Below are 12,332 nucleotides of genomic sequence, written 5' to 3' on the forward strand. Positions count from 1 at the left end.
TCTCTTTCACACCACTCCAACCTGGTGTTAATAGTAAATTATTAATTAAAGAGCTACCTCTGGTTAGGTTACTCAGGACTTGATGATGGTGGTTATTCAGCTAACTTACTGTTAGCTCAAATCAGCATTCTGTTAATGTTTCTATTCCTTTTTTTGGCAATTAAAAAAAATCTATTAACATGGCTAAATGATTGAAGGTGAAGTGGGAGGGAAAGTGAGTCTGAGAAAAAGGTAAGGAAATGGGAATGTCTAATGGTTAGAAGGTAGAAAGGTAAGGCTGGGGCAAGTGATAATGTCATAGGTGGACTCTCTAAGACCACACATGGTACGGGGCTTCCTAAACAAGAGGGGCTGAAGACAGAGATGTCATTTGTAACCACTCATGGTGACCGAGAAATGTAAGAATATTGTAAAAATCTTTTCCTCATTTATTTTTACTGGTGCACCCATCAGAGACAATTTAAATTTATTAGCATTCGGTCATGAATATACTGTGTTAACTACAGATTGGCACTTGCCATCTGCCTCTACAAGGATGAAATCATGTGCTGCAGCTGCTGACCTTCAAAGGAGTTCAGGGTGGAGAGCAGAAATGAGGCACGCTGTGCTCTGGGAAAAACTGGCAGAACCGGTCTTCAGATGGTTAGATATTTTCAGATGACCATTTTATGAGCCCGATTCTTGCATCTCCTCATATCTAGAAAACCACTAAAATCCTTCAAGGTGACGTCTGCTCCTGGTGACTAGCAGAAACCTTCTGCAAAAAATATGTGCTTGATTGCATGGACTCCATCTTCACCAAAATCACATATGTACTGACCTTCCCTCCTGCCTCTTTGGAGCTGTTTCTCAGAGCTGTCTGAAATGCTGTCTCCCAGGCTATAGTCCTCATTTTGCCCCAAATAAAACTTAACTCACAGCTCTCAAATTGTGCAATTTGGTTTTTAGTTGACAACTGTTAGAACCACCTCTTTATATAAAAATCATCCATTTTTTATTTACAGAGTTCACATTTTTTTTGCAGAGTAACCATTTATTTTTATTTCCTGCTGACATTTAACATTGCTATGGTTAACAATTTTAGACTTTCCAAGAGGGGTTAAAGTGACAATCATTAGGTAGGTCTTTGTTAATTTCAAATACTGTGGGTTTTTTTAAAGGTTATTAACAATCTGCTGTAAGCTCTGACGATCAAATTTCTCAGAAAAACTCATCCAACCAATACCATTTTCTAAAGATTATTTTTATAATATAAATAAAATGAGAAGCTAGGCATATGTTTGCCAGGGTTAAATAACTGGGCAACAAGAATCTTCTGAAAAGAAAAAGACACAATTTATGCTAAACAATCAAACCCAAACTCTAAGACGTTAAGCATGAGAGAAAACGTACAATTCTTCCAATGACTTTAATTACTCGAGTAGCACAAAGACCAGTGTTAATGTTCAACTGCAAATCTTGGCCAAATAGCCAAGCTTGCCCTATTTATGTGACTTAGTGTTCTCAGGCATGGCAGCGACAGGCTAAGCATCTAGTGTAACTATTGTGCCCTAATGCTTTCAACTGAAATGTCTTTGGTTTTAAAGAGAAAATTTCTATGTTCCAAAAAATAATTCCACATGAGATTATAAAACTGCTCAATAGAACGTGTACTTAAAAAGTATTTATTAATGTCTTAATACACATTCAAGAATGATGATTCTATTTGCTATTGAACCACTTCATAGATGATCATCTACCTCACCCAAGACAGAAGATGAGAGGCATATCATAGATTCAGAACACTGGAACAAACAGTGCAAAGGAACAAAGTTAGTTAATTTGGGGGGGTGCATGCATACTCACTTGTGAACTGAAATTCCCCAGTATCATTTGCCTGGGGTGTGGGCAGAAAGTTCTGGCCTTCTTCTGATGCTCCTTCCTCTTTGATTTCCATGATCAACCTTCACAGTTCTTTAAATCTTCCAAATATTTGTGCCAAAATGTCACTGCCAATGATACCTGGTTTAATACAGATGTATCTTCACACTAAAGTCCTGATATCCCACTCTGAAATTCTGCATTTAGGAAACAGCAACAGCAAAAATCTCAGTTACTTCAGAGTTCAGGATAAAGCTAAGAATTAAAGGTAGGTACAGCCTACAGCTACCTTCCTATGAACTTCTTTCCTGCCTATCCCACTTTTACTTTCAGAAACAATCCACCCAGTTAATGCACCATAAACTCTGGGTTAAATGGGTAATCTCTATGCAATTACTTTATAGTCATATGAGGGACTTCTAAATTCTGAAAGGTATATTATTTCTCTTCTAGTTCATTTTGTAAAATAGCAGATCGCTATATGTACCTAATTTAGCAGCAAGAGCAGATAGCATTAGCACGTTTTGCTAAGGCGGATCTTGCTATCATTCCTTCCATTAGAACTGCCCTCTACGCTCATCTCTCCATCCACCCTTGTTAGAACATTGTTCATGAGCACATAAAGATAATTTGGCAGGACGCTCTTCTTCCAAGGTGAGCCAACAGGTTGTTCAGGGGAGCTTCCAACCTCATCATTATCCATAAAGTCTCTTGCTGCTCTGTCTGACAAAGGTTTAATTGTTTAATGATTGGGGTATATGGGGAAAAGAATGAATAATAATTCTAAAAAGCTAAAGCTCCAAGGGAAATGAAAATAATGGCAAAATGATGAAAATTAGCATGGGGAAAGAAGCCTCCAAGAATTTAATACCTATGTTGCACAGACAGCCTCAAACAGTATCAGATTCATTTTGATATTTAGCATGTTATACATGACCAAGAACGATTAGGAAAAAAATCAATGTTGTTTTAAATCAAGTTACCAGCTGAATTAAAATGTATAAAAATCTTTAAACGTCTGCCCAATGCTGTTTAATGAGATAGCAGCAGTAGAGTTTGGTTTGGAATACTGATTTGGTTTCCAGCTCCACAAGTCCACAAACTCACTCTTTGTTGTTCTTAACAAAAGCAGCTTCATTTATAATTCAGCTCTAGTTTTTAAATATCATCTGGCAAAAATTAAATCCACAAAGCATCTTGAATCTTTAGAAATGATTACAATAAGGTTGCAGATAAATACACATTGGCTTCTAAGGATACAACTAGGAATACTTGCTGGGGTAAAGGGCCATAGCACTATCAATAAGACCAAAACCATCAATTTGATAATTATATATTATTTATCTTTTTATTGAGTTATAGTTCATGTACATTATTATATAAGTTACAGGTGTACAATATTGTGATTCACAATTTTTAAAGTTATAGTGCATTTATAGTTACTATAAAATATTGGCTACGTTCCCTATGGGGTACAATATATCCTTGTAGCTTATTTTATACATAATAATTTGTACCTCTTAATCCTCTACCACTATATTGGAAATAAAAACAAAAATAAACAAATGGGACCTAGTTAAACATAAAAGCTTTTGCACAGCAAAGGAAACCATTGACAAAATGAAAAGACAACATACTGAGTGGGAGAAAAATATTTGCAAATGATATGACCGATAAGGGGTTAATATCCAAAATATATAAACAGCTCATAGAATTCAACATCAAAAAACAAACAACCCAGACACAGACTGGCTGAATGGATACAAAAACAAGACCCATATATATGCTGTCTACAAGAGACCCACTTCAGACCTAGGGACACATACAGACTGAAAGTTGAGGGGATGGAAAAAGATATTCCATGCAAATGGAAAACAAAACAAAGCTGGAGTAGCAATTCTCATATCAGACAAAATAGTCTTCAAAGTAAAGACTATTACAAGAGACAAAAAGGACACTACATAATGCTCAAGGAATCCATCCAAGAAGAAGATATAACAATTGTAAATATTTATGCATCCAACAAAGGAGCACCTCAATACATAAGGCAAATGCTAACAGCCATAAAAGGGGAAATTGACAGTAATACAATCATAGTAGGGGACTTTAACACCACACTTTCACTTTCACCAATGGACAGATCATCCAAAATGAAAATAAATAAGGAAACACAAGCCTTAAATGATGCATTAAAAAAGAAGGACTTAATTGATATTTACAGGACATTCCATCCAAAAACAACAGAATACACATTCTTCTCAAGTGCCCATGGAACATTCTCCAGGATAGATCATATCTCGGGACACAAATCAAGCCTTGGTAAATTTAAGAAAATTGAAAACGTTTCAAGTATCTTTTCTGACCACAACGCTATGAGACTAGATATCAATTACAGGAAAAACTCTCTAAGAAATACAAACACATGGAGGCTAAACAACACACTACTTAATAACCAAGAGATGACTGAAGAAATCAAAGAGGAAATCAAAAAATACCTAGAAACAAATGACAATGAAAACACAATGGCCCAAAACCTATGGGATGCAGCAAAAGCAGTTCTAAGAGGGAAGTTTATAGCAATACAATCCTACCTTAAGAAACAAGAAACATCTCAAACAAACAACCTAACCTTACACCTAAAGCAATTAGAAAAAGAAGAACAAAAAAACCCAAAGTTAGCAGGAGGAAAGAAATCATAAAGATCAGATCAGAAATAAAAGAAAAAGAAATGAAGGAAACAATAGCAAAGATCAATAAAACTAAAAGCTGGTTCTTTGAGAAGATAAACAAAATTGATAAACCATTGCCAGACTCATCAAGAAAAAAAGAGAGAAGACTCAAATCAACAGAATTAGAAATGAAAAAGGAGAAGTAACAACTGACACTGCAGAAATACAAAAGATCCTGAGAGACTACTACAAGCAGCTATATGCCAATGAAATGGACAACCTGGAAGAAATGGACACATTCTTAGAAAAACACAACCTTCTGGAACTGAAACAGGAAGAAGTAGAAAATACAAACAGACAAATCACAAGCACTGAAATTGAGACTATGATTAAAAATCTTCCAACAAGCAAAAGCCCAGGACCAGATGGCTTCACAGGTGAATTCTATCAAACATTTAGAGAAGAGCTAATACCTATGCTTCTCAAACTCCTCCAAAATATAGCAGAGGGAGGAACACTCCCAAATTCATTCTACAAGGCCAACATCACCCCGATACCAAAACCAGACAAAGATGTCACCAGGAAATAAACATACAGGTCAATGTCCCTGATAAACATGATGCAAAAATCCTCAACAAAATACTAGCAAGCAGAATCCAACAGCGAATTAAAAGGATCATACACCATGATCAAGTGGGGTTTATCCCAGTAAGGCAATATATGCAAATCAATCAATGTGATACACCATATTAAAAAACTGAAGAATAAAAACCATATGATCATCTCATAGATTTAGAAAAAGCTTTTGACAGAATTCAACAACAATGTATGATAAAAAGCATCCAGAAAGTAGGCATAGAGGGAACTTATCTCAACATAATAAAGGCCATATATAACAATCCCACAGTCAACATCATTCTCAGTGGTGAAAAACTGAAACCATTTCCACTAAGATCAGGAAAAAGACAAGGTTGTCCCCTCTCACCACTATTATTCAACATAGTTTTGGAAGTTTTAGCCACAGCCATCAGAGAAGAAAAAGAAATAAAAAGAATCGAAATTGGAAAAGAGGAAGTAAAGCTGTCACTGTTTGTAGATGACATGATACTATATATAGAGAACCCTAAAGATGCTACCAGAAAACTACTAGAGCTAATCAATGAATTTGGTAAAGTAGCAGGATACAAAATTAATGCCCAGAAATCTCTTGCATTCCTACACACTAACGATGAAAAATCTGAAAGAGAAATTAAGGAAACACTCCCACTTACCACTGCAACAAAAAGAATAAAATATCTAGGAATAAAACTACCTAAGGAGACAAAAAACCTGTATGCAGGAAACTATAAGACACTGATGAAAGAAATTAAAGATGATACAAACAGATGGAGAGATATATCATGGTCTTGGATTAGAAGAATCAACATTGTGAAAATGACTCTACTACCCAAAGCAATCTACAGATTCAATGCAATCCCTATCAAACTACCAATGGCATTTTTCACAGAACTAGAACAAAAAATTTCACAATTTGTATGGAAATACAAAAGACCTTGAATAGCCAAAGCAATCTTGAGAAAGAAAAACAGAGCTGGAGGAATCAGGCTCCTGAACTTCAGACTATACTAAAAAGCTACAGTAATCAAGACAATATGGTACTGGCACAAAAACAGAAATATAGATCAATGGAACAGGATAGGAAGCCCAAAGATAAAACCACGCATATATGGTCTCCTTATCTTTGATAAAGGAGGCAGGAACATACAATGGAGAAAAGACAGCCTCTTCTTTAAGTGGTGCTGGGAAAACTGGACAGCTACATGTAAAAGAAAGAAATTAGAACACTCCCTAACACCATACACACAAAAAAAACTCAAAATTGATTAAAGACCTACATGTAAGGCCAGACACTATAAAACTCTTAGAGGAAAACACAGGCAGAACACTCTATGACATAAATCACAGCAAGATCCTTTTTGACCCACCTCCTAGAAAAATGGATATAAAAACAAAAATAAACAAATGGGACCTAAGGAAACTTAAAAGCTTTTGCACAGCAAAGGTAACCATAAACACCACCAAAAGACAACCCTCAGAATGTGAGAAAATATTTGCAAATAAAGCACTGACAAAGGATTGATCTCCAAAATTTACAAGCAGCTCATGCAGCTCAATAACAAAAAAACAAAAAACCCAATCCAAAAATGGGCAGAAGGCTTAAATAGACATTTCTCAAATGAAGATATACGGATTGCCAACAAACACATGAAAGAATGCTCAACATCATTAATCATTAGAGAACTGCAAATCAAAACTACAATGAGGTATCACCTCACACTGGTCAGAATGGCCATCATCAAAAAATCTACAAACAATTAATGCTGGAGAGGGTGTGGAGAAAAGGGAACCCTCTTGCACTATTGGTGGGAATGTAAATTGATACAGCCACTATGGAGTACAGTATGGAGGTTCCTTAAAAAACTAAAAATAGAATTACCATACGACCCAGCAATCCCACTACTGGGCATATACCCTGAGAAAACCATAATTCAAAAAGAGTCATGTACCACAATGTTCATTGCAGCTCTATTTACAATACCCAAGACATGGAAGCAACCTAAGTGTTCACCAACAGATGAATGGATAAAGAAGATGTGGCACATATATATGGTGGAATATTACGCAGCAATAAAAAGAAATGAAATTGAGTTATTTGTAGTGAGGTAGACGGACCTACAGTCTGTCATACAGAGTGAAGTAAGTCAGAAACAGAAAAACAAATACCGTATGCTAAAACATATATATGGAATAAAAAAAAAAAGTTCTGAAGAAACTAGGGGCAGGACAGGAATAAAGATGTAGAGAATGGACTTGAGGACATGGGGAGGGGGAAGGGTAAGCTGGGACGAAGTGAGAGAGTGGCATGGACTTATATATACTACCAAATGTAAAATAGCTAGTGAAGATGATTGATGGGACAAGGAAAAATCCAAATGCTTCTATCTGCTGTAATGAAAGGAAGGGGGTAAGCAGAAAATGAGGTATGATCTGAAAAGTAAGTGACAGAAACTTGAGGATAGTCTCCCTAAGAATCTCAGTTGTTTTTTTCTTTTTTCTTTCAAGGGCATATTTGGGAACTATGAATAAGGAAATATTTCTTGACTTCAAAAGCATAGTTCAGACTGTCATACTGACTGAAGTAAGTCAGACAGAGAAAGACCAATATCATATGATATTGCTTATATGTGGAATCTAAAAAAATGGTACAAATGAACTTATTTACAAAACATTAGTAGAGTCACAGACATAGAAAACAAACTTAAAATTACCAGGGTGGGAGGGGGGAGGGATAAATTAGGAGATTGGAATTGACATATACACACTACTGTATATAAAATGTATAATTAATAAGGACCTACTGTATAGCACAGGGAACTCATCTCAGTACTCTGTAATGGCCTACATGGAAAAAAAATCTAAAAAAGAGTAGCTATATGTAAAACTGATTCACTTTGCTGTACAGCAGAAACTAACACAACAATGTAAATCAACTATACTCCAATAGAAAAATTAAAAAATAATAATAAAAATTTTAAAAAACCAAAAGCCTAGTTCATAAAGGAAAATATTAATAAATTTGATTACATTAAAATAAAATATTCTGTAAGCAAAAGATACAATAAAGCATGCAATAACAAATTACATACTGGGAAAATATGTTTGTAACACAGCAGTTTTCAGCTTCTGTTTAGACAAAGATGTAAAGAATATTACTCCTACCGTAAACTCAAGAAAAAGCTGAATAATATATAAAACGTAACTTTTCCTTAACTAATCAGAGAGCTTAGGTCTCAGAGCAACCAACCAGGCTGAAATCTAAGGAAAGACAAAGGCCTCCACAGAGCAGAGCTTTCAGGCACAGGAGGAAGGGGTGTCAGTCTCCAAAGAAGCTGGTAATAAGAATTCAATTGAAATATTTAATGACTTACTCAAGGTCAGCAGTAGGCCAGCATGAGTGTATAGAGCTTCTGATAGCCACAAATTCAAAGGTAGTTTGTCCCCACTAACAGACTTACATGGACCTCATCACATACTCATAAGAAAGACTGGGAGCACACTAGGATCTGAAGAAGGCAATCCTCGGTGATACAGGCCTGGGAGAGCAGAGCAGCAGTCACTGCAGAGAAAACATAGCACAACACTTGCATCCTTATCCCTATAGAACAAAAATGGCAGACCCTGTTGCCATCAGCACACAGGTGAAAACTCATTGCAATTAGGGGATGGAACAAGAGAAGGGAAGGAAAGTTTCCTGGGATCAGATCATTAGAGATCTTCTGATCCTCTATTTCTAAGACAGGGACAGGGTCATTGAGAAAGCCCCTTCCCTAAGACCCAAGAACACAGATTTTGCCTAAGATCAACGTTGAAATAGAACAACAGAGAATGTTTCTGCTCCCAAACACCAGGCCAGCAAACACTAAGAAATAAGTTAACAGTAGGTTACCACTGGGGGAGACACAGAAGCATGAATAGTGACCTCTCTGATGTAGAAGTTCCCAGGAAAAGTCTAAACTGGAGGGTGGAGAACAAATTCTCCAGCCACCCAAATCCCACCCTAAACACCAGTGAACACAGAAGTAAATCTGAAGCTACAGGTGCATTGAGCGTGGGCATAGCAACAACAAAACCCTAACCCAGCTCAGTTACTGACTAGATTGATTCAACTCCCCCAACACACAAAGGCTTAACAGAAAAAGAGAAAAGCTCACTTCCAGGCCTAAGTACTAATTCTTTCATGCCCTACTGTCCTACACACAACACAAAATAGACGAAGATGAAGAAGAAGATGAATAAGAACAAAAACACACTCAAGAGAAAAAGCAAATACACAATCAAGAGATCCAGACTCAGAAATTTTTAGCAAAGACAGAAACTAGTGGAAAAAGTCAAATGGATATGCTAGGAATGTAAAACACCAGCATCAAAGATGAAGAATGCCTCTGATGGGCTCATCAGTAGATGTGACACCATCATGGAAATAAACTGTGAACTTGAAGACAGGCCAATAGAAATAACCCAAACAGAAATACAGAGGAAAAAAGTGAAAATGCATGAGAGCATTCAAAAACTGTGAGACAGTACCAACCAAAATGCATTATCCAAATCTCAGAAAAAAGAAAAAGACAGAATAGATAGTTGAAAAGACAATGGCCTAGGATTTTCCAAAAATATTTAAAACCATCAAAACACCAATTTAAGAAGCTCAGAAAACACCAAGCAGAGTAGTGCGCACACACACACACACACACACACACACACACACCCCAATAATCAAATAAGCAAATCAAACAAAAATTAAAAAAAAAAAGAAACTTCTACATATATTCAACCTACTGAAAACCAAAGATAAGAGAAAATTTTTGAGGTAAAAAAAGTTTGACCGCAAAAAAGGCAAAGTACGCGTAGAGTAACAAAAGAAGAAAATATCTTGGACTTCTTGTTAGAAACTATGTAAGTGGCATCTTAAAAAATCTGAAAGAATAAAAACTGTCAGCCCAAAATTCTACACAAAGTAAAAATAACTTGTAAAAAATTAGGAGAGGTAAAGACTTTTAGCCAGACAAATAATTGACAAATTCATTAGAAGCAGACCTGCACAGCAAGCAATATTAAAGGAAGTTCTTCAAGCACGACATTACAGAAAGATACTTGGATCTACAAAAGAAATGAAGAGCACTACAAATGGTATGAAGAAAAATATATGTTAATTTCATCTTTTCTTACTTTGAGTGACTATAACAGATAATTGCCCAAAGCAGGGCTTGGCATAATTTTCCTGTTAAGGAAAGATAGTAAATATCTTAGGCCTTTTGGGCCATACAGTCTCTGTTACAACCACTCAGTGCTGCTGCCACAATGTGAAAGCAACCATTGACAATACATAAACTAATAGGCATGCCCATGTTACAATAACATTTTATGTAAAACTAATTGTTATTTAGGATTTGGCCTGCAGGCTAGTATTTGCCAAGCACTGGTCTAGAGCACAATTAGTAGCAATGTATTGTATGCTTATAGCATGTGTAAAAATATAACATATAACATCAATAGCAAAAATGAAGAGAGGAATGAATAGGGAGTTATTGTGTTTACACTAAAATTATAGTATACAATTATATCACTAAAATATATGAAAGTAGACTGTGATTAATTAAAATGTATATGGTACTTCCTAGGGCGACCATTCATATTTTTTAAAAAATAAGTATAAATAATAAGCCAATAGTGGAGGTAAAATGGAATAACAAAAAACACACAATAATCCAAAGGCGGGAGGGAAAGACCAAAAAAGATGGAATAAATAGACAAAAACTAGCCAAATATTTGTTTTTAATCCAACCACATCAATAATTACATTAAATGTAAACAGTCTACATACACAGACACACACACACGCACAGCAATTAAAAAGAGAGATTATCAGCTTGGACAAAAAAGCAAGGACTAACTCTATGTTTCATAGTTATATTTAAATATAATGACATATATAGGTTAAAGTAAAAGGATCAAAAAATTTAAACCATGCAGACACTAATCAAAAGAAAATTGAAGTGGCTATATTAATATCAAGTAAAATAGATTTCACATGAAGGAATAATATAATGACAAATGGTTAATTCACCAAAAAGACATAACAATCCTAAAGGTACATGCACCTAACACCAGAGCTTCGTAATACGTGAAACAAAAACTTAAAAAACTAAAAGGAGAAATAGACAAATCCACGATGATATGCTTGGAGACATCAACATCCCTCTCCCAGTAATGGCTAGAACAAGTAAACAGAAATCAGTGAGGATACAGAAGACAACGACAGTACCAGCAACTTGACCTAACTGACATTTATAACACAACGAATTCAACAACAACAGAATATACATATTTTTTTCAAAGTATACATGCAATATTCACTAAGATCATATCCTAGGTCCTAAAACAAACCTTAACAAATTTAAGAGAATTGCAATAAAAACAAGTGTGTGCATATATAAAACACACTAATACTCTTTAGAATCAGAATGAAATCACTACACTACATATCAAACTATGCTTTCAGGGAAATTTATAGTATTAAGTACTTATAATAGAAAAATAAAGGTCTCAAATCAATGATCTAAGCTGTCACCTTATAACTAGAAAAGGAGCAAATTAAACCTAAAACAAGCAGAAATACTGTGTGTAATAAAGATAACTGATAAAGATTTACTTTCCAGAATATCTTAAGAATGGTAGCAAAACAACCCAACAGAAAAAACTAGCAAAATATGTAGACAGGTAATTCAAAATTATTAAACACAAATTGTCAAGAAACTTATTAAGAGATTCTGAACTTCACTAGTTATCATGGAAATGCAAATTAAAGCCAAATGAGATATCATTATACGACCATCAATAAGTAAAAATTTTAAAGTCTCAAAACCTCAAATGTTGATGAGGATTTCGAGCAATATAAACTTTTATGTACTGCTGGTGTTCCAGTCACAATGGAAAATAATTTGGTAATATCTAGTAAAGTTGAAAAGCAATTCTACTTCCAACCATACATTCTAGAAAAATTCTTGCAAATGCATACCAGAAGACAGTTAAAAGAATGTTTATAATGAATCAACTTCTAATAATAAAATACTGAAACAGGCTAAATGTCCATCAATAAGAAAGTAGATAAATATAATGTGATCTATTCATTCTGCATAGACTGGATTTTCATTTCACATACCAACATTGATTAACTTCACAAAG

General features: G+C 35.1%; 1 protein-coding gene across 4 annotated transcripts in view; it reads right to left on the reverse strand.

Moving 5' to 3' along the window:
• Positions 1-12,332, reverse strand: part of INPP4B (inositol polyphosphate-4-phosphatase type II B) — a 487,644-nt gene that overhangs the window by 351,149 nt on the left and 124,163 nt on the right. For all 4 annotated transcript variants that reach the window (XM_060012086.1, XM_060012084.1, XM_060012085.1 and 1 more), the window contains one exon: positions 1,846-2,057. In XM_060012086.1, coding sequence (XP_059868069.1) covers positions 1,846-1,936 — 91 coding nt within the window. In that variant the 5' untranslated portion in view covers positions 1,937-2,057. The remainder of the gene's footprint in view (positions 1-1,845; positions 2,058-12,332) is intronic.

Source organism: Delphinus delphis, chromosome 5, assembly GCF_949987515.2.
Source record: "Delphinus delphis chromosome 5, mDelDel1.2, whole genome shotgun sequence".
NCBI classification, from domain to species: Eukaryota; Metazoa; Chordata; class Mammalia; order Artiodactyla; family Delphinidae; genus Delphinus; species Delphinus delphis.